Source organism: Bolinopsis microptera, chromosome 1 (genome assembly GCF_026151205.1).
Source record: "Bolinopsis microptera isolate Bmic1 chromosome 1, MBARI_Bmic_1.0, whole genome shotgun sequence".
NCBI classification, from domain to species: Eukaryota; Metazoa; Ctenophora; class Tentaculata; order Lobata; family Bolinopsidae; genus Bolinopsis; species Bolinopsis microptera.
Window position 1 is genome coordinate 21,480,461 of NC_087072.1, and position 23,698 is coordinate 21,504,158.

The 23,698-nt window shown below is 41.0% G+C and overlaps 3 protein-coding genes across 6 annotated transcripts in view; 2 read left to right on the forward strand and 1 right to left on the reverse strand.

The window, feature by feature from the left end:
• Positions 1 to 23,698, forward strand: part of LOC134824413 (TAR DNA-binding protein 43-like) — an 83,270-nt gene that overhangs the window by 50,622 nt on the left and 8,950 nt on the right. For 3 of the 4 annotated variants that reach the window (XM_063836326.1, XM_063836333.1, XM_063836341.1), the window contains exons 2-4: positions 20,417 to 20,480; positions 23,165 to 23,291; positions 23,428 to 23,496. In XM_063836326.1, coding sequence (XP_063692396.1) covers positions 20,427 to 20,480; positions 23,165 to 23,291; positions 23,428 to 23,496 — 250 coding nt within the window. In that variant the 5' untranslated portion in view covers positions 20,417 to 20,426. Of the gene's footprint in view, positions 1 to 20,399; positions 20,481 to 23,164; positions 23,292 to 23,427; positions 23,497 to 23,698 lie in introns of those variants that run through there. The other variant, XM_063836320.1, reaches the window with a different exon arrangement.
• On the reverse strand, positions 4,540 to 18,077 carry LOC134824321 (importin subunit beta-1-like). The gene is made up of 16 exons (XM_063836198.1): positions 17,904 to 18,077; positions 17,576 to 17,634; positions 17,138 to 17,320; positions 16,762 to 16,962; positions 8,481 to 8,557; positions 8,276 to 8,351; positions 7,908 to 8,106; positions 7,539 to 7,702; positions 6,982 to 7,419; positions 6,722 to 6,867; positions 6,342 to 6,528; positions 5,904 to 6,033; positions 5,539 to 5,744; positions 5,251 to 5,394; positions 4,909 to 5,126; positions 4,540 to 4,709 (listed from the first exon to the last, which is right to left on the reverse strand). The coding sequence occupies exons 1-16, from the start codon at positions 17,965 to 17,967 to the stop codon at positions 4,553 to 4,555; spliced, it is 2,649 nt and encodes an 882-aa protein (XP_063692268.1). The 5' UTR covers positions 17,968 to 18,077; the 3' UTR covers positions 4,540 to 4,552.
• On the forward strand, positions 18,390 to 20,209 carry LOC134824376 (CAAX prenyl protease 1 homolog). The gene has a single exon (XM_063836278.1). The coding sequence runs from the start codon at positions 18,483 to 18,485 to the stop codon at positions 19,902 to 19,904; it is 1,422 nt and encodes a 473-aa protein (XP_063692348.1). The 5' UTR covers positions 18,390 to 18,482; the 3' UTR covers positions 19,905 to 20,209.

The window sequence follows — 23,698 nt, forward strand, 5'->3', positions numbered from 1 at the left end:
AGTTCCTAGCATCTGTTTCCTTTCTAAATAGCTTGTACCAGATCTGATTTTCTGAGTCCAAGCTCAAGGTAAGGTCTAAAAAGTTAACCTTGATTCTATATGGTTCTGCCAGTTTGATTTAGCCAGTTTGTTCAACAATTCGACAAACATTGTAAATTGTCCCGCTGTCCCCATCCACACTCCAAATATGTCGTCGATGAATCTCTCCCAAAAGTTTATCAGGGTCGCACTCTTTATCTTTTTGCTAACCTTTTTGAAGAGCAACCAATGCATAGTAACGTCTGACACTTGTCTGGAGATACAGTTTCCAGTAGTAGGCATGAGGCAGGGAAAATTAGTGTGTGACTGATTTAAGCAGTTGGTCACCAGAGTTCAGTTCGAGTACTAATTTTAAGGAAATTAGTGACGTTTTATTGCTAATAAAATTGATTTGAATTCACGTATTTTTGTTGACGTTAACAAGGCTCATACCTCCCCCTCCTGTCAGCAACCGTCAGCATTTCCAATTAATACCCTTTTCCCTCGGCTGCTGACGTCATACATGAACGCTCGCTTATGTTAGCTATACATTTTGTAACAGCAACATTTACATTGTATTATGTATTATATTGTATTATGTAATTACATTAAATGACGGGTGGGCGACAATTTACCCCCCGACAATTAACCCCCCGACAATATAATTTAATACAATTAACCCTGACCCTGACCCTGACCCTGACCCTGACCCTGACCCTGACCCTGACCCTGACCCTGACACTGATCCAGGACCTTGACCCTGACCCTGACCCTGACCCTGACCCTGACCCTGACCCTGACCCTGACCCTGACCCTGACCCTGACCCAGGACCCTAACCCTAACCCTAACCCTAGGCCTGACCCTGACCCTGACCCTGACCCTGACCCTGACCCTGATCCAGGACCCTGACCCTGACCACTGACTCTGACCCTGACCCTGACCCTAACCCGATCAATTGACCCAGTGTAATTACATGGGGGTCAATTGTCGTACTAAGTCCTAGATTTCGCGACAATTGACCCTAGTTTAATTACATAGGTAGGGGGTCAATTGTCGGGGGGTCAATTCACAATTGTCGCGGTACCTAAATGACATGTACTTTTTCAGGATCAAGTCAAAGTCATGCCTGCAGCGACGAGCCCCTTTCTTTCGGATTGTGAAGTGTAATGTTAATGTTTAATGTAGCTGTTTAACGTCGAAAATTGTTAGTTTGTAATTGTTTTTGAGAAGCAAAATAATTAATCTGAGAAGTGTTTCCAGTTTTATAAAGCTCAGGCATGGGCACCGTATTGTTTATTTAGTTATATTTTATACAATATCTTTGACCTTTGTCGCATTAAGTTGTAGTACTACTACTAGTAGCGGGGTAGTACTAGTAAATACTGAATACTGTGTTTCGTTTATTCTATAAGTATATAAATATTGCATTGTGTATCTTTGTCGCATAGTACATAGTATAAGTTGATAAGTAGTGAGGTAGTTGATACTGTTTCGTGATGTATTTTGATCGTACAATCTTAATTATTCGTATTATTATACCGCAATTCCTGTATTTTATCGTCTAAAAGTGAACAATACCAAATTAAAATAAACAAGAGGCATTTATAGCCTTCGATAAGTATAAATAATCGCACACGATGTACGTGCACCCGGGGTTAAATACGACGCAATTGTCAGCACTGCGCGCGCGCACACGTACCATCTTATGTGTGCTGATCTGTATGTGCCTATCCTACTTGTGAAACAAGCGCGTCACGCAGTACGCGTAGGCACATGGCTATGTGAAGCGGTCGCGCGCTACTGCAAACGAGAGGGCTCTGGTTAGAGCAAGTTCAGGCCAGGTAACGTTTAGTTTAACGGGTGATACTCGTAAAATATTTGTTTCAAATATAGGAGACCGTCGACGAGTCCAACTCGGCGCGTGTCTTGGTAGGTTATAAACCTATAACGTTTAGTTATAGTAGCTTGGCGCTTCCTTAAAAAGTTATGGGCAAAATAATGTTTTGGTCACGTGACATGCTAGTGAAACACGAATTTGATTACTGGGTGGCGCTCAGCCTGTCATTCCACCGAATCTTAATGTTCATAAACATAATAGCCTGGGGTCCCCAGGTAAGAATTTGATAATTTATATTGAAGTTTATGTTAACGGGTGATACTCCATACTCGTAAAATATTTGATTCTTAATTGGCGATGTCAATTCATGGCAGCTCGGCGCGGCACAGTAACGCATCGCGCTACAATACAAATTTGATTCAAATATTAAAGACCGTCGAATATTAAAAACTCGTCATACGTTGTATGACCCACCGCGCGCGAGTGCGCGGCTCCCCTTGTATCGTAGAAACTCTACAGGGTTCACCATAGTGAAACGACCGTGGGGGTCACGGCGTGATACAATTAAAAACCGCGTCGACGAGTCCAACTCGGCGCGCGTCCTGGTAGGTTGTAAACCTACAACGTTGCCCAGTAAATTGTCAGTCTCATTAACAAACAAGCTTCAATCGATAGATTTTTGAAAGCTGATTCTCAATTCTGAATCATCCCACATCACATATTAATTCAAAATGCTCCGATCCCATTTCGCCAGGTAATATAAGGGAAGGGAAGCATTCCCACCCCATGTTACCTGGGGACCCCGGCCCAGGCCATTATTATATACAATATATGTTTATGTTCACTAACATATAATAGAGATTCGGCGAGAATGACAGGCTGCTGGCTGAGTGTTGTACTTGTACTTGTAGGTTTATAACCTACCAAGACGCGCGCCGAGTTGGACTCGTCGACGGTCTTGGAACAAATATTTTACGAGTATCACCCGTTAAGCCGAGCGCGCCGCCCAGTGTTCAAAAATACATCGATCAAAGTTTGAAGTGAATATCGGGATTCTCCGACGATTTTCAGTCGGGAATTCCGATTTCAAAAACTAAAAGTGATTACGTAATATGTGAACGACCCCTAATTGAGTATGTGATCGTTCAAATATTATATATAATATAAGTAATATAAGTAATATGTGAACGACCCCAGCTGCCTGCACATTTATACCGGTAGTGAATTTCAATTTTCCAAATGTTTCTCCGGAAATATTTATATAGCCTCCAATACCTCAAAGTCAATTGTGTCTTGTGCCATCTATACCGTCGACTCACTAATTTGTCTGAAAATGGCCACTCTTGGCCTCACTCATCAATACACTGTTCTTAAATGGGTGATGTTTGAAAATGTTACGCAGTGTAACAAGAAAATTCGTACTGCCTGTATCCAGATCAACTCAGTAAGACGCACTTGTTTGTGTAATTAAACTAAAGTATAAGTTCAAGTCACAGATCAATATATAACTCACTCACATTTGCTCATTAACTCGCACCACATCAGACTGCACTCGCTCGCTGTACAACGCACAAATGCTCTTTAGGGTCAGCTAGAGTGTTAAAGTATCTCAACGTCCCACTACCGACCGGTTAAAAGCTCCCAGCATTTGGATTATTAGCAGCTCGGCTCTCCAATTCGTCAAATATTAGGAGAAATGGAAACTTACACCAGTCGGTTATGGGACGCCTAAAATTAGTTGAACGCCCTGCTTAAAAGTCAAAGTTTATAGCCAATATTACCCAAAATGGTAGAGGAAACTTTTTCAAGATAACATGTCGGAAATACCCTTTAAAAATTAAATACCTCAGACCTCAAGTTTTAATAATACGAAAATATAAAACGCTCCTAGCACAGTTTATAAATTAATTTCAATTTAATGAGGGCTAAAATTTCAAAGAATAAATATTAAAACCGTAAAAAAGCCGACTATATACACAGTACACACGGGACTTCATACCACTTGTTCACACACTTCGCACAGCGTACGTAATATTTGTAATGTTAACATCAAGAACACATGTCTAGTCTGAAGAATACATGTCAAGAACACAAGTCTCGTTGTAGTCAAGAACACATGTCCTGTTCTTCACGACTGCTATTCTGTTGCGATGATCTTAGTATCGACTTTCCACATTTGATCGTAAATTGTTGTTAGCAGTCGCAAAAACATGACGATCGCGAAAAATTTCTTGAGTAATTACGAAAATCATATTAAATCCAGTGCAACCAAAAGATCTTGCAAATATTGGACACCCCTTTGATGTCGCTTAAGGCAATTGCTTTGATCTTAGATTTCGTAAAATGAAATTAGAAACAATTATTACAAAACAATTATTAGTTTTGAATTTGGTTCTCCTCTTTAAAATCAAGGTAGAATTAGGCAGGGATTTGCTATCACAAATAAATGGAAATCATAGATAGCACAGGTTTAATTAAATAACAATTCATTTTCAAGAAAAACCTAGAAAATCATTCCTTACAGAAAGAAGGATATCTTAAAGCCTTTACGATAATAAATCGGGTTTGATCGAGAGATAACGTTAGGTGCTCGTATATCGGACAATTAAAATCTCACAGGCACAAATCTGTAGCTGTCTCGCACGGCACACACTCGCTCACAGTCTCACTGTCACACTAATAATTATCACACGTGTTCACAAAGCATTTATCTTCTTCATTTCTTTGCTAGCCCAGTGAGCCATGGACTTTGTTTTAGATATTCTACTTCGTCTGCCCTGACTGAGAAGATCTGCAATGCTGTCAAACTGGACCAGGTTCTTTACGGAGCTGCCGTACCCAGTCACTATGTCTCTGTTGGGGAGGTAATGGGTTAAGTCAGTTTCATTCGTAAAATTCTACTCAAATTTGATATCCGTTTTTTATCAGAGTCTAAGATAGTAATTGAACGCGGGTAAAAATCAAGCTTAAGCTGTTTCGTGCCAAACGGCAAACACAAGACGTATTTTGTAAATGCTTTACACCCTGATGAAAACAAAACTTCTAATCTCACCCGATAAGTCCACAAGCACAACAAGTCAAACTGTCAGTTTTATCTCTGTCCTCCGACACGGAGATGATGAGTTGAAGGATGATCTGGAGGTATGGTCTCAGTTGCTCCAGTTGGTTGTTAGCTGTATCCTCTCCCTTTAAACCCTGAACTATTCCAGAGTACGCCTCTAGTATTCCCTCTCTCAACTCGTTAAAGTAGTCCAACATCTCGTAATCGTTCTGAGAGTTTACAAATCAGGGAACTATATACTGTTAAAGGGACTATTCTCAAAGGACGGGCTAGATCATTATTTACTCGATAGATTAATAAAATATTCAATATTCATAGAACACGGTTAGTTACCTTGTCAACAGTAGCCTCAGAGGCCTGTTTCAGAATGTGGATAACCACTTGTAGGTATTTGGTGTAAACTGGACCTATTGCCATGGCAATGTCTCCAAATGTACTCAAGATACTTGGTTTCACGGACTGGTGTAGACCTTGGTTCTGAAAAAGATCCTTCCTCAATAAATGTAAATTTAAAGAGTGTTGGAATCAAAAAAAAGAGGTTTTATATTTTCACCTACCACATGATAAAGTCACGGTTCACAGCCTAACCCCTTAATTCTGGATAAGAATCCTATAACTCACAGATAGAGCAGCTACCAAACAGTCCATGAGCTTGTCACTGAAGTTGGCCATCTCCGCACCGAAAGTTCGGCACATGTCCCCTACGATACCAACAGCTGCAGCGCAGACAGAGTACTCGGCGTGGTTCTGGAGGGAGGCCATCAGGTAAGGCCAGAAACTGTCCATATACTTGGCAAAGTGCTTGTCAGTTACTTCCATCACCGTTCCTGGGGAGTAGAGTTGATCAATAGAAAACTTGTATTACTAGTATTTTTGATTGTCACTACGGCAGCGTATTGGCAATGTGGTACTCATTAATATTAACTGTGGTTAGGTTTTGTAATGGCACTGTGGTACTATAGATACATGTTGCTATGGTAACTAACCGACAGCCATTAAAGCGTCCTCTTGAACCTCGCTCGACTGCTCATTGGAACTCATCATCATGAGAAAAGCGGACATGACAGTGTCAGATATCTGGATAGCATCTCCTTGCTGCATCTTCTTTATCACGCACTGTAATATGGATTAGTGAGTCCTGGAATAGCCGTGTAACTATTTAGTGTTCATCATAGGCAGGATACATATTTAGTTGAGTAGTTACACGGCCGTCAATTAACAGGGGCGTGATATGACTTGCTCAATACCAAACATATGCATAATTAAGTCCTGAATTACGGTATTAAGAAAATAAGAGTAGACGCTCGAGGTTTAAGTACTCCTGGCTAATAAGATAATTTTGACCAAAAAATGTACGTGATATCTAATCCGAAAATTAATCTTCAGATATTGTCTGAGCGATTACACTTGTTCCCGTAAGTTACCTGAAGTGTTGCACAAAGGAGGGACTGCAGGTCGTTAAAGTTACCTCCAGTCTTCTCGTTATTAGCCTGTTTGTGATGAAGCAACTCTTCTAATCTCGCAATTATCGTGACTGTTGTCTCCTGTACTATAGCATAACAGTCCCGCGGTGACGATTTCAGTAGCTCCATGATAGCTTCGTAAGCAGCACTGGAGCAGAGTCGTGTTAAAAGAGTGGTGGAGATGTGCCAATACTTATATCCATATTATTTTATTGGCTCTGCACGAAAAAAATCAGCTGAGATATTCTATAAATCTTAAATTTGACACGCAGCAGAGAATGGGACTGGAGTAGAGGTTAGAAATCATGAGTAAAGGTTAAAACATAATTTTGGCTTCTAACCTTCGAAGGTTGTTCTGGCTAGCATCAGGTCTAGCGGTGGTGAGCAACAGTTTCTGTATGATGGTGGGGTAGAAGGAGGAGAGGATGTAAGTTTGAGGCTCTTCCTCGTTATCTCCTGCCAAGTTCTCAGCTGCCTCGTAAGCTGACTATGGAGAGGGAGGCAATGTGAACTAACATTTTAATTCAATTGAAGCATGATATAATGCAATTGAAGCAACAAACAAAATCAAGGAAATCGACAAATTTAAAAGTTAACCAACCTCGGCAAGAGAAGAGAAGGCCCAGCAGGCGTTAGTAGCGACCCTAGGGTCGTTCTCCAAACTCATAAGAAGGGCAGCGACAAGGTCATTAACGCTAGGGTGCTGTAGGATAGTCTGAGGTAACCTCTCACAAATCCTACCCAGGGTCCAGGCGCAGGTATCCCTTACTGCTAAACTAACATCCGTCTTCAACATGTTGATCAAGTGAGGGATCAAGTTCCAGGTGTGTTGGTTCAGTACTTTAGGGTCAGGACCGTCCACAATGCACCCGAAGGACATGACAGCTGCGTCTCTGAACCTCCAATCTTGGTGTGCAATATGTTCTGCAAAGGGGATGACATGGGGCACCACGTTATCCATACAGCACTGGGCAATCAACATTAGACACACTCCAGCTGCCTTGTTAGGGTTCCAGTCATCTTCGTCATCGTACTCTTCCTGAGGACATTTTCATTGAACACAAGCTACAGGCACCACAAAAAAGCCGATATATACGAGGAAAAGTAACATCCAAATACTGAATAATGAATATGGAGAGATAAGATGACGGCAGTAACCTGTACAGTAAGGCACTTGAGAAGCTGAGGTACGACATACTGCAAGGCTCCTAACATGTAGTGTTTGCTGACAATATCTGGAGGTTCGCCCAACTCCGCTGCTTCTTGGGCTTCTATTGCTAGATCCGTCTCCTCCTCACAGGTCGTGCTCCAGAACTCAATACCTGTGGGATAGCAAGATAGGTAAGATATCCAGAGAGGAATTCTTTAAACTATGTCGTGTTGAAATTTTAACTAACCAAGTTTCTAACAAAACATTCACGCATCCACTATATCATATGTGTCTGACGTCTGTAGTACTCTATATTTAACGTTAAACTATATTTACATCCTTGTAACCTATCGAAGCCATGTTAATACGGAACCAACCTTGCAGAGCCACCTCATCTTCCTTACTCTCCAGCGCCGAGAGAGTGATAGCAAAGAGTGCCTGACTCATGTAGTTCTCCATGTGTTTGTAGTACAAAGACATGATCTTGGAGAGACACTGAAGACTCGCTACACTCAGTTTGGAAATGTTTGTCTGGGTAGACTCGCAGATCACTCGCATTATGTAGTTTCTCTCCTCCTGAATAACACCATATGTTGAAAGCTATTTGAATATTAACGGACAAGATTAATAAGCTGAACATTTGATGAACACTCCGAAGGACTTCAATTTCAGATGCTTCATGATTTCAAAAAAACATCCTAAAAATATTTAGAAAATTTAAACACCAGTTTAAAGATTTTCTTACCGGACGATCGAACTGATCTTTACAGAACTCTAGAGCGTTGAATAAAGCTTGTGCTCCAGCGATTCGTACACGTTCACTGAAAATTAACTGGTGAGATATTACAATGGTTTTACCACACCTTCAAGCCTCATAATGTACCCACTTGTATCAGATCTTCTATGTCTTAATTAGTGTCCTGAATATTAACATAAAGTATAGCCCTTACTTGGGTTCCTCTTTTCTCATAGTGTTGATGATCGCAGTAAGGATGAGGTTCGATTGATGAACCAAAACAGTCGGTTCCTGTAAACAGATAATTGGTTTAATGCAGGGTATCTTAACCTCTCATGGGCTAGTGTCATTTCGTAAAAGATACATTATGAGGTTTTGGTATCCCAAAATGTATAATTTTCAAAATTTTCGCGACAAATTTTAAACGCGCATGCAGCGCGAAGCAAAATTTAGCTGATAAAATTTGGTTAGCACAACAAAGATATGATCGCGCGCGCTCAACGCTACAAAGAGAAGGGGCACATGTTCCTAGACCGAGCACTATCACACCCAAATCACTTCTAGTTACGTCACCGTAATCAGAACAGGACGCAAAATGATTAATTCCAACAAGATAGAATAACCCTGTAGGAATATTTCCGATATGAAGCCAGTATGGTAGAATCTTATTTAAGAAATAAAAAAATGTAATCTGTTGGAGATTTGGTGGTGCAGTTATACTCAGTAATTCATTAGGATGACCACATACAAACAAAGCTCGCTTCCAGTCAACTTTTCCTTACTCATAACACATTACTAACTCTCTTTTGAGCCAATGAAATAGTATGCGCGCTAAAGTATGTTAGTACATAAAATTGTTCAAGTTCTTGCACCCTGTACACGACACACACACAAACGACACACATTTTCAGCGGTAGAGTGCTCACTCATCACTGATGCTTCATGCTAGTTGTGGTGTACATGGTGAAAAGTGGTATGATTAAGTTATGTTATCCGTAGACCATAAGACAAACTACCTAGGAAAGAATTAAATTTATTAAACGAAACAAGGTTTTTTTCATGACTGGAAGATAACTTCAGGGTAGGGTAAGTAACACTCCTGATAAGGAGTGTTTGTACAGAGATAAGGCTTTTTGCTTTTCACGTTCCATGTCCATCAGGATCTCTAATAAGGTTATCGACAGATTTATAAACCATAAACTCTTGCTTAGTTATTTAAAACCCAATAATTGGGAAGCATACTGCAGACGTCATGACCTCCTGATAGAGCAAGTTCACCAGATCTCTGAATGATGGTGGATCGTTACAACATACAGCCTCCCTTAACGTGGGGTCTGCATCATCAGTGTCGTCAAGTGCACCATTATCCCATTATATCGGGTACCGATCACAGCTTGAAACTCTAGACACTTAGCGTCACTCCAGTTCAAGACACAGAAATAATTATACTCTTCTTTGGATAGTGTCATTGATAAGCCATTTAATAAATACGCTGGCTGTGAACAAAATAGTGTCATATCTACCAGTCAGAATTGATCCCGCAGTATTGCGTTATAACCGACATCCACAAATAAATTGCAATCCTTGGTTTGTGTGCGGCTACTATTTTTCCCGTCCCAGACGTGTACGTACTACTTCCATGTCATATTTGGTAATGACAGACATAGGCACCGTATTGTGTAAATTATTTATTTATATCTTATAATATATCTTTTCCGCATAGGAGCGGGGTAGTAAATACTGTGGTTCGTTTCGTTGAATGAAATGGAGCGACAACACAAAATTTGATCAGTGGATAAGGGCATAATTTATTTTTATCATCACGAAGAAACGATACCTGAAAGCGAGTTTTAAAGCGGGAACCGTAAGTGACATGTTTAAGTGTTGCAATTAACTGAATCGATTAAAATAATGGTCGGCCATGCGCGCATTTATGTGAACAAATAACTTTTATACGTGACATCGAACCGAATTACCTGAAATTACCAAGGTGCAGTTTGTACTACGTTATATATGCACGTGTTGCACACTACGCTGATGTATCATGATCTTGTTAGTTAACCCTTGTATTAATTTAGCTTTTTGGGACGGGAAAATGTCGGTCGAAACTCATGATACGGAGGTAGCCTACTACAAAATATATGCCCAAGATCCAAAAGTCATGTTTGGGAAAACTTACAGTCACAGAAACCAAAGATAGCAGCCTCCGAAATAGCAGCCTTTAACAATATAGACGCCTCAAACAATGGGGCCTTTAGGTAAATAAGGACAGGCGGCCCTTACTGCAAACTCGGTTATCATTTGGTATTCCTAATCCTATATCCTACGAGTCTTTTAAAATCAGAAGTCTTTAAGAACCTTTTTTTGGCTACTTGCCTAGACGAGACACTGATTGATATTCAGTATTTCCCGCAATCAGACTACGAATGATTGATATGACTGATGACCCAAGTCAGACAATTCGTTGTATTATGACCTGCCTTCATTACACATTTAATGAATAAATCAGATGAAACATAAATTTCTTGACACGCAACGTATGTTCTGAACAATCGAGAGCTCTTTCAACAAAGTCCGCGATAAATTGGGGTTTTACAGTACTCATTAATTAGTATGATCAGAATGAGAGCTGTCCATGGTACATTTTGGGTATTCCAAGGAGTCTTTTAGAATTCTTTCAGAACTCGTTAAGAATATACAGAACAGGGTGGCCCAAGTATCAGGGCACAGACATTTGGGCTAATTGCTTGGACACTGATGGGCCGAGTCAGACAATTCTTGTGTTATGACCTAGACCTGTCTTCAATGCTCAGTGAAAAAAATCGAATGAAACATTGCAGACTCACTGTTTTCCTTTGTTCGTTCAATTTCGTCATTCTGATTGCATTTTTCCGCTACGCAATATGTTTTGGTTCTTAAATTACGTGTGTTCTAAACAATTGAGAGAAAGAAGATATCAAGCATAATCCGTTAGTTCATTACGTGGGATCAGATGTTTGGGCTACCTGACAGAGATACACTATAAGATACTGCTTGATTGCAGTGTCGCATCACGTGATCCTCCGATTAATATTGCTGACGAGATACACAAATTGCTTTACATTTCAACTCCGCTTTGCATATTGTTTCGGCATTTTATATTCTATGGGGAATTGCAAAATGCAGAAACTGAGTCTATAGAATATCTATAATAAAAGGTGTGGTCTGGAATAAGATAATTTTCACTTATTAGTGGTTTCAGTAAACGTCACTTGCAAACTAGTAGGTCCTGAAAAATTTTCAGTAAAGCACCAGATTGTTATGACTTTTGGACAACCCTGTATAACATACAGCAGTGTATAATATGTAAAGCAGTACAGTAAGTCACATCAAACTGTGTTTCATGTTCTCACAATCACCTTGATGTTCAGTTGGTATAGTGAGACTTGGGAGAAACTTTATGTCTAGTCTTGTAGTGGGGATCACGTAAAATAACTTTCATTTGGGACCGACTGATATCGTGAGATTAAGGGGTTTTCCAAACTCCAGGGGCTCGTGAAGTGTCTTACACAACCTCTCCGAGCCCAAGATCCGTAGTGCGTGGTGAAGAGCCACACCCTTCTCGAGGTGCCACTGTTAAGCTTAGTAGCCTGTTCTGGGTGATTCCAGTTAAAACAGGTGAACGGTAACAGAACACTGCGGCTCTAGACCAGTACAGGTCGAAAAATATAACCGGGACATCTGTCTCGTTAGGACTGCATGCGGTTCATCGGGTGCGAAGGGCCAGCATCCCTTCCACCTCAAATAACAACGCTACTGAAACAACACACACATCAAATGGACGGAGTGCTACTTCCAATTCAAGGACGGATGGTTCCAGCATGACGGAGGCTGGGCAAAGCCTACGGGACCCCAGTCGCCTGATGAGAAGAGGGGGTACTCGTCATCCGACCAGATTTATTAGTCAACAGATCATCCATGTTGACCCTGCTTCCAACAAATCCAATCCAGTAAATTATTGCAAACAGTTTTTACGTTTTGGAACATGGAACGTTCTATCTCTTGTCAGCTCATCTACACAGCTCTACCAACTTAGTCAAAACATTGATCAGTACAGATTGGATCTTTTGGGGATCACCGAGACTCACATGCCTGGATCTGGCACCACTCTACTGGACAATGGCAGTCTACTCATCCATTCCGGTAGAGTCGACGGGATCAAGAGACAGGGAGTCGGTCTCAGTCTTTCAAAACGAATCAGAAACTCCCTGATATCGTTCACTCCCACATCGGAGCGGGTTTTAACTGCTAGGCTGCATAGTAAGCAAATCAACATCTCTGTTGTTGTGGCCTATGCTCCAACTGAGGGTGCAGAGGAGAGTGAGAAAGATAAGTTTTATAGGACACTCACAGATACATTTGATGGGCTACCTCGTCACGATATCAAGTTACTGCTCGGCGATTTTAATGCAAAAGTAACATCAGGCAGATATGGAAGTGAAGCGGTCATCGGTGGGGAATCACTCCATAGCTCATCAAATGACAACGGGACAAGACTTGTGGATTTCTGTGCGACGAACCAGCTTGTCATCGGGGGAACTCTCTTCGAGCACAAGAACATTCACAAGGGAACATGGCGGTCCCCCAACGGGCTCACCGTCAATCAGATAGATCATATCTGCATTGGAAAGCGGTTTCGTCAGTCACTTTTTGATGTTAGGGTATGTCGCGGGGCAGACATCGGCTCCGATCATTATCTGGTTCTAGGACTGCTGAAAATCAAACTTCAGTCAGTGACAAAGATCAACGCCAACAGGCCCAATGTGCCTGCCATTGAGCGCCTGAGGGATAGTACTACGGTTACAGAGTACAATGTGGCTCTTCAAAACCGATTTGCAAGTCTGGATAGTGAGGTCGACCTCGAGGATATGTGGCGTAATCTCAGTCAGACCGTCACTGATGTCTCACTGGAGGTACTAGGCAAAAGACCCCGGAAGGCAAAGGAGCAACACCTGTCACGGAAGACCAAGGATTTATTGATTCAGCGGGCACAGTTTAAGCGCAAAGACCCAAACTCAGACGCTAACAGGTCAGAGTATTCTAAACTTAATAAGTTAGTCAAGAAAAGCAGCAAGCTAGACGACAATAACTGGGCAGTTAGAGTAGCTACTGATCTTGAGGAAGCAGCGAGCAAAGGTCAGCAGCGTGAGGTATGGGCAAAGATCAAGAAGATCTCTGGTAAGAACAAGAAGCCTCAAGCATCTTGTGTCCGGGACAAGGACGGTAGGAAGATCACGGATCCCCAACAGCAGAGGGATAGGTGGAAGGAGCACTTTACTGAACTTCTGAACCCTCCATTATCAAGTGTCGACCTTGCCGACCTTGATACAGTACCACCCCAACCCCACTTTAACTCTCTCTCTTGTTCGGATGGACCACCCACCAGAGACGAGATTAGTTATTCCCTGACAAAGCTTAAGAACAACAAAAGCCCAGGAGTGGACGGGATAACTAACGAGCAACTGAAGTATGGTGCGAGTGCTCTAGTTGATCAACTAGAGTGTCTATTCAAGAAAGTGTGGGAAGAAGAGACTGTTCCTGAAGATTGGTTAAAGGGTGTGATCATTGTTATTGGGAAGAAAGGAGACACTTCAGTCTGCGGGAACAACAGAGGGATCACCTTAAGGTCTACAGCATCCAAGCTTTTTCAGATGATTCTTCTTAAGCGGTTACATGCTGGTATGGAGTGTCTCCTCAGGGAGAATCAGTGCGGATTTAGACAGAACCGCTCATGTATTGATCAGATTTATTCTCTCCGAACTATTATTCATAACTGTCTTGAGTTTAACATTCCTCTTTACATTAATTTTGTGGATTTCAAGGCAGCGTTCGATTCTATCAGAAGGGACTTTATTTGGTGCAGTATGAGACACTATGGGCTGCCTGAAAAATATGTCAGAATATTTCAGTCATTTTTTGGGGGTACCATGAGTGCCGTGAGGGTTAATGGGGAGCTGACAGACTGGTTTGATGTTAACTCAGGCACAGGTCAGGGTGACATTCAAGCACCTCCTGTCTTTAATTTCTGCCTAAACTTTTCTGCATTTCTGGCTGAGACCAACAAGATCATCAGTCAAGGCGCAGTGCTGCAGAAAGAGATGAAGACGGTCGAGGAAAAGGTCATTCTGGACACCGATTATGCTGATGACATGGCTATTATGGACAACTCAGGGGAAGGCCTACAGGAATCAACTGATCTATTAGTTCATTACAGCTCCTACGCTGGGCTCAGAATAAATGCAAAGAAGACCCAATGCATGGCTGTAAGCAAGTGCGCCTCCCAGCGACCTTTCATCAAGGATGATTGTATTGAGCTGTCGGTTGAGGGTGAACCCGTCGAGCAGGTTAGCAACTTTGTCTACCTGGGTGCAACTATCAGTGGGGATGGGACAATCAACAGAGACCTGGATGTCCGTATCCAGAAGGCTAATGGCGCCTTTCATCAGCTCTGGAACATTTGGAATAGCAGAACTATAAAGACTCCAACCAAGATCAGGATCTATAGGGCTGCTGTCCTCACCATCTTGTTGTATGGAGCTGAAGTCTGGAACACCACCAAAAAGCAGATGAAACGCTTCGAGGTTTTCCATCAAACCTCCTTGAGAAGGATCCTTAGGATTAAATGGTTCTTTCATGTGACCAACGACGAAGTTCTTAGGAGGGCTGGCATCAAGTCAGTTGAGACTTTCATCAGTGCTGCCAGGCTACGTTGGTATGGACATGTAGTTAGAATGCCAGACTCTAGACTACCGAGGTTTCTGTTGAACTGGAAGCCAAATTATGGAAAGAGGTCAAGGGGCAGACCCCGTAAGAACTGGAAGTCCTGCGTACTCGAAGATGCTGCTAAGTTTACAGGTGTTGAAAACATCGACAACGACACAACAGAAGCTTTGGCTACCAACCGAGTACAGTGGAGACATATGTTACGCCGCCAACGAGATGTGTGTGATGCAGGCCACTCCAACGACTAGGAGGAGACCTTACCATGTAACATGTATGTATGATATCGTGAGAGCTCACCCGGCTGTAATCTGCTGCCGGAAATATTATAGCGGTACAATTCCATAAAGCTGGGAGTCACTTTCTTAGGTTTGAAATAGAGAGAAGTGATAATTAGACCGGAATGATATCTCCAAACATATCTTCAATTACAATGTGATGTAAATTACGAAGATTGTACATATAAATTATGGCCTTGTGTTGAAGAACGAGACACGCCTTCTTATCTGGGAGGGAGGCTACACAATTATTTTCAAAATTTAGATTACAATTATTGCAGAGCCGTTCACTGTAATATTAAAAATTCCTTTAGAAAAATATTACAATTTTTTCTCGCTTTTCCCGATCCAAATCCTGGCAAAATGTTGTATTCGCAATAATTAGTGCACAAGAGCCTGCAATGAAATCATACAACACAACCGACTAAGTGTATGCCCAATGGCCAATACTGCATCAACTTTACAAGTATTAAATCACTGTATTAAATCATTGTATTTGCAGGTGTGATATTATCCCGTGAGCAGATGCATCTTTTGGAACTGATCTAAATCAGATTAGCATTATGAAACTCGTTAATTGATGGAAAAACCAGGTGTTTTGTTTGGCAACCAACGAAACCCACTCTTATGAAAATCTTGGCTTCAAAAAGATTTCATATTTAATCGCGAGTGACATGAATTATAGCCTTATCTTTTTAAGTATTTTCAAATAAGGTAACTGGAAGGAGTTTCTAAATTTTTAGCAGAGACTATAGTCATTTCGTTATCAGTAGATGTGTATAAAATACCAGATAAAAAAATACATGTTAAGTCATCGCACGTTAAACACAATGCTACTGTCAGAAAAACGTATTTCGTGTAAGTTTGGAACCTCAGCAAACGTGTGCTAGTTAACATAACTTGGCTGAATACAAGTTAATTCAGATAGTTTAAAAACTAAAGGATTAACCGGAACCAAACCAAAGATGGATGGTTCCAACGCAATGTTTGCCATCTACTTTTTAATAGCGAAACATATCTTGCCATTCTGGAATTTATACCATCCATGACGAAAAATTGTATGCCATTTACGTCATCCATCGTCGCCAAAATTGACAAAAAATTCCGGTAAATTTATTCTATTGTTGCCATTTTCGACATGGCGGAACCCGAGATTTGTCAAAAACATTTCGTATTTGGAAAGAATATGACTGACTAGTTGCAGCCGGCGGTGAACTTTCTGGCAGTCAAATTTTGTTCACGCTGCAGAATAAATGAAGTCGGTATTTCAGAGAGAGCAAAGGCAAGGTAATAATCACTCGAGAAATGCACATATTCTTAATTTCATCTAGTTCTAAATCAGCTTAGAGAGTGAAAGTGAAATTTAAGGTTCAACGTAAAGCCCAGAAATATCTAAATGGCAACACAACTTGAACCATTTGAAAGAAACAACGTGCTAAGGAAGTAAGGAATACTCACAATGTCCTCTACTATGTATCCGAGGGCTTCAATGCAAGCTTCCTTCAATGGATCGGGAGCATTAGGAGTTGTACAGTTTGTAACAAGTATCTGGATGAGATCGGGCCACTGATTAAGAGGAAGCTCTATCTGGGAGATTGCTGCAACACACTGGGCAGCATTGGAAGGGTGGGATGACTCTGTTCCAAGTGTCCGCAGTATCTGAAATATTTGTCAATAGATTAGGATTGATAAACCTTCCAACTCTCCTTGCTTGGTTTATCAGTGCAGTGTAGGTAGTGTAAGCTACAATCAATATTAATCTGGGTTTCAATATTGATATCGTTCGAACTTAACTCTATGAAATCTAAAAATTAATCTAGATTAAAGAACTTACGTTAGTTTTAATACCGAGCTTGTTGTTGCCGTCAAAAGTGAGCCACCTCTGTTGGTACTGCACTTTGACAGTCTCATCTTTGCTAGTGAGGTAGTTCTTAAGCTGGATGGCTGCAGCTTTACGGACATTCTCAGACTGGCCCGCATTTGACAACAGGTTAGATAACTCTACCAATAACAACTCCTGAGATGATTATAGCTAAATTAGAAAATGCAGTGAGATGAGTATTTTTTAATCATGTTGGTTCAATTATAAAGGAGGTTTAACCAGTAGGCTTTTCTGTCGAAAATCTTTTTTTAAATTTTACTAGTATGTTGCAAAATAATCAATCAAGTATCTGAACCAACGAGCGAGCTAAGACAAGGGGATCCCTGAACTTGGCTCCCTTCATACACTCCATTCACAGGTCACGAGTGTTGGCTTGGAAAAATAACTTACAAGGTTAGAAGCAGCAGCACTTTCGAGGTACTTTTGGGCCGCTTGCAAGGCAACAATATCTGAAAAGTCGCTGTGTCAGATTCAACTGGAGGATCATCAACATCGTTTTAATAATTATTGAGGTTAGAATAGTTCAAATAATCTGGACTGGAACAATAGCAACTAAGTTTAATTTCTTCCCAAACCAAATGCACGTTCTTCAGCAAATACAGTGAAAGTACAATTCAGTAAAACAGGGCAGATGGTATAAAACTCTGTGTTAATCCAGTAAATCTCGGTATAACGCGGCAATAAAATCAAATAAGAACAACATTTGCTAACTACGTACCAACTGAGACAGTTGCCTCGAGAACTTTGTTCAATTCTACAGCATTCATGGCGGTCAGTTGCATAGAAATATAACCAGTCTTCGAAACCTGGCAAACTGGTGAATAACTAAGGAAAGGTCTACTAAGGAAAGGAAGACAGTATTGCGCGCGAAAGTCAGGTGGGTAGCCCTCCGCACACATTCGAAAGTCATTCGCTCAATAAGAACTTATAAGCAAAAAGATAAATTTGTCAAGCGCGGCGCGGAAATAGTAGTTATCAGAATAATTTAAATCGATCTTAAATAGTTAGGTTTTATTTAACTTTAACTCATAAATATATTATTTGATACATTTACGTGTTATTATTAAATTACAAAAATCTAAATTTAACTTCAAAATTTATCAATTTAACAAAAATATATGTAACGACAATCCACTTACGCCGCGCAGATAATGCGCTGTGCAAGGAATCGTTTTGGAGATGGATAAAATCGAGCGATAGTGTCAAGCGCGAAGACTCTATTTTATATCCAAAATACATTTAGCCCAGTCCTTGCTCTGTACCGTGTACTGTTGCACTTGTTATTTGACAGTTAAACATGATGGGGATATGTTGTATGCTGGATATGTTGAAGGATATGCTTGTTGACATTAACTACATGCACTGGAGTCTGGGTTTTGTTACGGCCGAATTCTTCTGGGATCTATACCTCATTCTCCGTCAGAGGAGAACCGTAAAAGAAAATCGGACTGCCAATGAAGACGTCCAGAAACTGATGGATGAAGAAACGTACAAGAAATCTCGTCTATACAGCTTGGAAAAGATCAACTTCGGTATCCTCCAAGACGCCTATCACGAGTTAGAATTATTAGCCATCACTCTTACATTCTTCCTGGCCAAGCTGTGGAACTTTTCTGGTAAAAGTATTGAAAGTTTGGGGTACACTGATGAGCTCATTCAATCCAACATGTTCCTCCTTCAGACCACCATCCTGTCCTTCGTTGTACATCTACCCTGGTCACTGTATAGCACGTTTGTTATCGAAGAAAGGCATGGTTTCAACAAAATGACGATGGGATTCTACTTCAAAGATTCCCTCAAGAAGATGGCGGTAAGTCAACTTATAACCACTATAATGGTCACACCATTAATATGGCTGATAAAATGGGGTGGGGATTATTTCTTCATATACGCGTGGGGCTTCACTTTCCTTTTCACCATGGCTATTTTCTTCGTATACATGGACTTCATTGCGCCACTGTTTGACAAGTACACCCCCGTCCCTGATTCCCCTCTCCGCACTGCTATTGTTGACCTGGCTAAAAGTATCAACTTCCCTCTCACCAAGTTGTTTGTGGTCGACGGCTCTAAAAGATCTGCTCACAGCAATGCATTCTTTTACGGCTTCTTCAAGAATAAAAGAATCGTACTGTTCGACACACTACTAGACGACACTTGTAATCCCATGTTGGGATTGGACGCAGACGGTAACAAGCGCGAGTTTCCAGGTGAAGAGGAGACTGTAACGACAGGAAAGAAGAAGGGTTGTAGCCAGGAGGAGGTTGTGGCCGTGTTGGGTCATGAACTTGGTCACTGGTATCACGGTCACGTCTGGAAACCAATGATTCTTAACCAGTTCTTAATCCTGGGCATGTTCTACACTTTCGGCCTTCTCGTAAAGAATAAGAAGATGTTAGCTGACTTTGGGTTTGTTGAAGAGCAACCTACTCTAATCTCACTTCTGGTTATCTTCCAGTTCATCTTCAGTCCTTTAAACCGAGTTATGTCAGCCGTATCCATCTACATCACGCGATGTTTCGAGTTCCAAGCTGACAGATTTGCTGTTGGACTCGGTAAGGGAGAGAAGTTACAAAGCTCATTGATAAAGCTAGTGACAGATAACCTGAGCTTCCCAATGGCCGACAAGATGTTCTCAACATTCAACTACTCTCATCCCCCAATCCTGGAAAGAATAGCTGCTATCAAGGAGGAAATGGCTAAGAAGTCTAAAACTGAGTAGATGAACAGGAACACTGGTACACTCGGTTTCGGAGTACTTAATGGATATTCCATTTTTAACACCCTGGCCTATTGTCCTATTCCCGCAGAAGGTTTTTATTACTCTTCGTTTTCCGGAGTAAGTTAAAGCATTTTATTTTAGCCATTTTGATATAATTGTAATAACTTTAGGCGATTTTCGATATATTAACATCTTGTTTTACCGTTTGAACGAATGAAATCTTTGTTAACTTAGTTTAATTATAAGTTATTTCTTTTCTTGAATATGATTAATAATTATGGCGAAGTTTATTCCATGGCCACCAATTTTCCTGCGTCTCAATGCTCACTTAACACAAGCAAATTGTCACCTCGATGAAATTTTCGTTATTGAAGTGTAAATCGTACTGAAACTCAACTAGTTCATTTCTCAGTTACGTTATGTTCATCATAGTTATTCAGAATTAGCTCGCTTTAGTAGCTGATTATATCTTAAACCTACCCTTGGAATTTAGTAACAAATCATTGACTTTTAGCTGCAGTAATGGATCCAGGAGTTGTGTTTGTTGCACCAAACGAAGAAAACGCTGACGACGAAGTAAGTTTTTGAAAATTTTGTTGACATTTTCACAAAATAAATTAACTCAAATTCTAAATAACCTTGCTCAAAACGGTTTTAACTACTTGATAAGATCAAGCGAAAACAAAAATCAGATCCTAATCAGCACATGTGAGCATGTCGGCACTCTCCGTGACAGAGCACTAGTCCCATCTCCTCACACGTCTCTTCCTCCTCCCCACACTGTCCACAACTCCTCCTGCATCTGGTGGACATGAACTTGGGGAACCTCTCACAATAGTTCTGTCTCTTGTAAGATTCACACTTTTCGTCTGTATCCTCGCAGTCTTGTTCAGACTCTATTTTTGGATGAACATCACACTTTCTGCAGCTCAGTGGACAGTAATATCCCATGTATTCCTTGTAGTTGGGTTTTGTGCAGTACCCCTCTCTTGCCCATGTTCCACAGTCCTCCATAGCGTCTCTACAACCACAAATACCGCAGGTTTTAGCACAACCTGTTGCCATGATCTTCCAGTTGATCCCGTTACCACAGTCCCCTTTTAGTTCCTCACAATCCCCCCTACTATCTGAACACGTGTCAGTATCAATCGCCTCCCCAGTTCTCTCTAACACAGGATATGCGGCCCACAGCGCTACATCACACATGTTCTCCACTGCTCTGGAGAACTTCACAAACCCACTCTCTCCCCATCGCTCACCCCAGCTGTTCTTAAGTAAGAAGTAGGCGGGGGTGTACCCGACAGCTACAACGGCGTGGTTTGCGGGGGTCCCACACTCCTCCTTGAGGAACACTCCTCTTTTGTATTGAAACAACTCTTTAGATGTCTTCAGTCCGACTGCTAAAGGACCTGAGTTAAGTGCTCCCTCCATCGCCCCGTAGTTAGCCTCTGTTCTCTTGAATCCTGTCAACTTGGCGTTAGTGAACTGGTTCTTGAACCACCCACTCCTACAACTGAATATCCGTCCTTTATACGGGTAGTCACTTGCGGAACTCTGGGATTGTTTTGTCTTGATCCAGTCCCACTGGTGGAAGTATTGTCCGCCTTTACACCCATTCTTCTCGTTTTTATCGTACACACATTCCAAGGATTCCTGCTCTGAGAACTTCTTCAAAGTTCCCGTCTGGAGAGCGTACCTGGATTCCACCGGTCCAGTTCCTGCGAATGTCCAGCAAGAACCGCACATTCCCTGATCCTGTACAAACGTCACGTGACCTGAGCCCACCCAGTTAATCTCTGTAGCAGAGCTGACTAAATGTGAGGTAGAAACAGGGGCCTGAGCCAGGTAACTAGCGTTGAATCCAGTGTACCGCATCTTCTCCTCTCCTGTCAGATATGACATGAAGTTAATGTCCACTTCGTAACCGTCCTGCCTGCTGTTTATCTCTATCACTTCCTGGACACTGCTCTCAAATAGTTTGAACCTCAGAACGTTTTGTAATCGGTCAGTTCCGTGCTGTTTCATATCTTGTGGCAGGTGCTCTTGGTAAAGTGACAGCATTAATTTCTTGTCTTTAACAGCTCTTTTGTAGATATCATCACTGTTCCTCGCGTTGGACGAGGAAAAAATGATTATCAATAGAAAAACGTTGAGTCCTGACATTTTCTGTTAGAAACTGAGACTTAAAATACAAATTCTACCAAGAACAAGGGAACTTCTTATTGCGCGTTAAAAACAAGGAGACTGAATTTAAACTAATTTAATGAGACCCTAGAAATTGATTTACGTTTAATTAAATGGATCGTCTATTGTTATTAAAATCTCAGCTGGTGTCGCGAGATTCTCAAAATTGTTACGAAACTCATCTTCCACTATATCACTAAAATTAAATTAAACACAATTCTCTGTAGATTAACATTGGATCGATAATATAATTAAAAATATCTACTTAAATAAGCTATATATATACAGGGTGGGCCAAAAGTCACTGGACATGCGTTGGCCTTAATAGCTCCGCCGTGTTTTATATTTGAGAGCTGTTGCTTTGCAGATAGCATACTGTACATTCTGGTTCGACGATTCCGTCGTCAAAATTTGAAAATTCGAATATTTTAGACCACGCCCATTCAAAATTAAAACACCTATATTGTTTTTTCTGAACATGCTGGATGCCTGATTTTTTCAGAGACGGTAGATTATTAAATGTTGCATCTGATCTGAAAAAATGACGTGAAACACATTAGAAATGACGAAGTTATCAAGCATTTTGTGTATCTCGTTAACAAAATTGACTGGGTGATTATGTGACACCGTGACACGACACCTTAATTGGGCAGCCTTAATGATTCCCATAATGTTTAATGGGGTGGTTAACAGGGTGACCTTATCACGTGATCAGGTAAGCCAATGACCTGATCACACGTAATGAATAAACTCGTTATGCTTCGTATCTCGGCCATCTGAGAAGCTACAACTCTAATTTTTTTCAGGACAAACGTAATTCGAATGGCCAAACACAATTCAATAAAATTTAGCTCGATCCAAACTATCAAATAAATGAAAAAATTGAACCTTCATTTATAAAAAAATGAACTCGAATATTTTTCGATTTGACAAATTCCTCGAACCAGTGGTGGTAGTAAGTCGTACCAGAAAGAATTATTTCAATTGGTCACTCAGTGATTGAGCTATTAAGGCCAACGTATGCCCAGTGACTTTTGGCCCACCCTGCATATATATTAACTCCTAATCTCTTGCAGGGAATTGAGATACCATTAGAAGAAGATAGGACATGTGATATAAAAGTAGTTCAGTCTCAGTTTGCTAATGCAGTGGGGCTCAGATTTAGGGCACCTGATACTGGACGAATGAGAGCTCTTAAAATGGGTGTGTATTTTGTGGGGAGAACATTTAAATAACGGCATTTTACTTTACTACGATTGATTAAATGAAAAACTGCGCTGATCGATAATTGCTAACTAATTGATAATTAGCTACTTATTAATAATTGCGTTATCTTCAGACGAGAATGGGAAACTGTACCCACCCCCTCAAGGCTGGGAAGGACTCACATTTATCGTTGTAATGGACAGTAAGTAACCTCCTAATAACTACATATTACTGATTGTTACTCTTGATGTTGTACTTGTCATTTATTAGAGAATAGAGCTGTTTGAACTTAGTATGGACTCTGGAATGTAGATGTCCGGTGTAAGTCAATAGCACCTTTTGTGGATCAATTACACGCTTCTACTGGACATGCCCTTTGTGAATCACTTTAACTCAATGCTGCA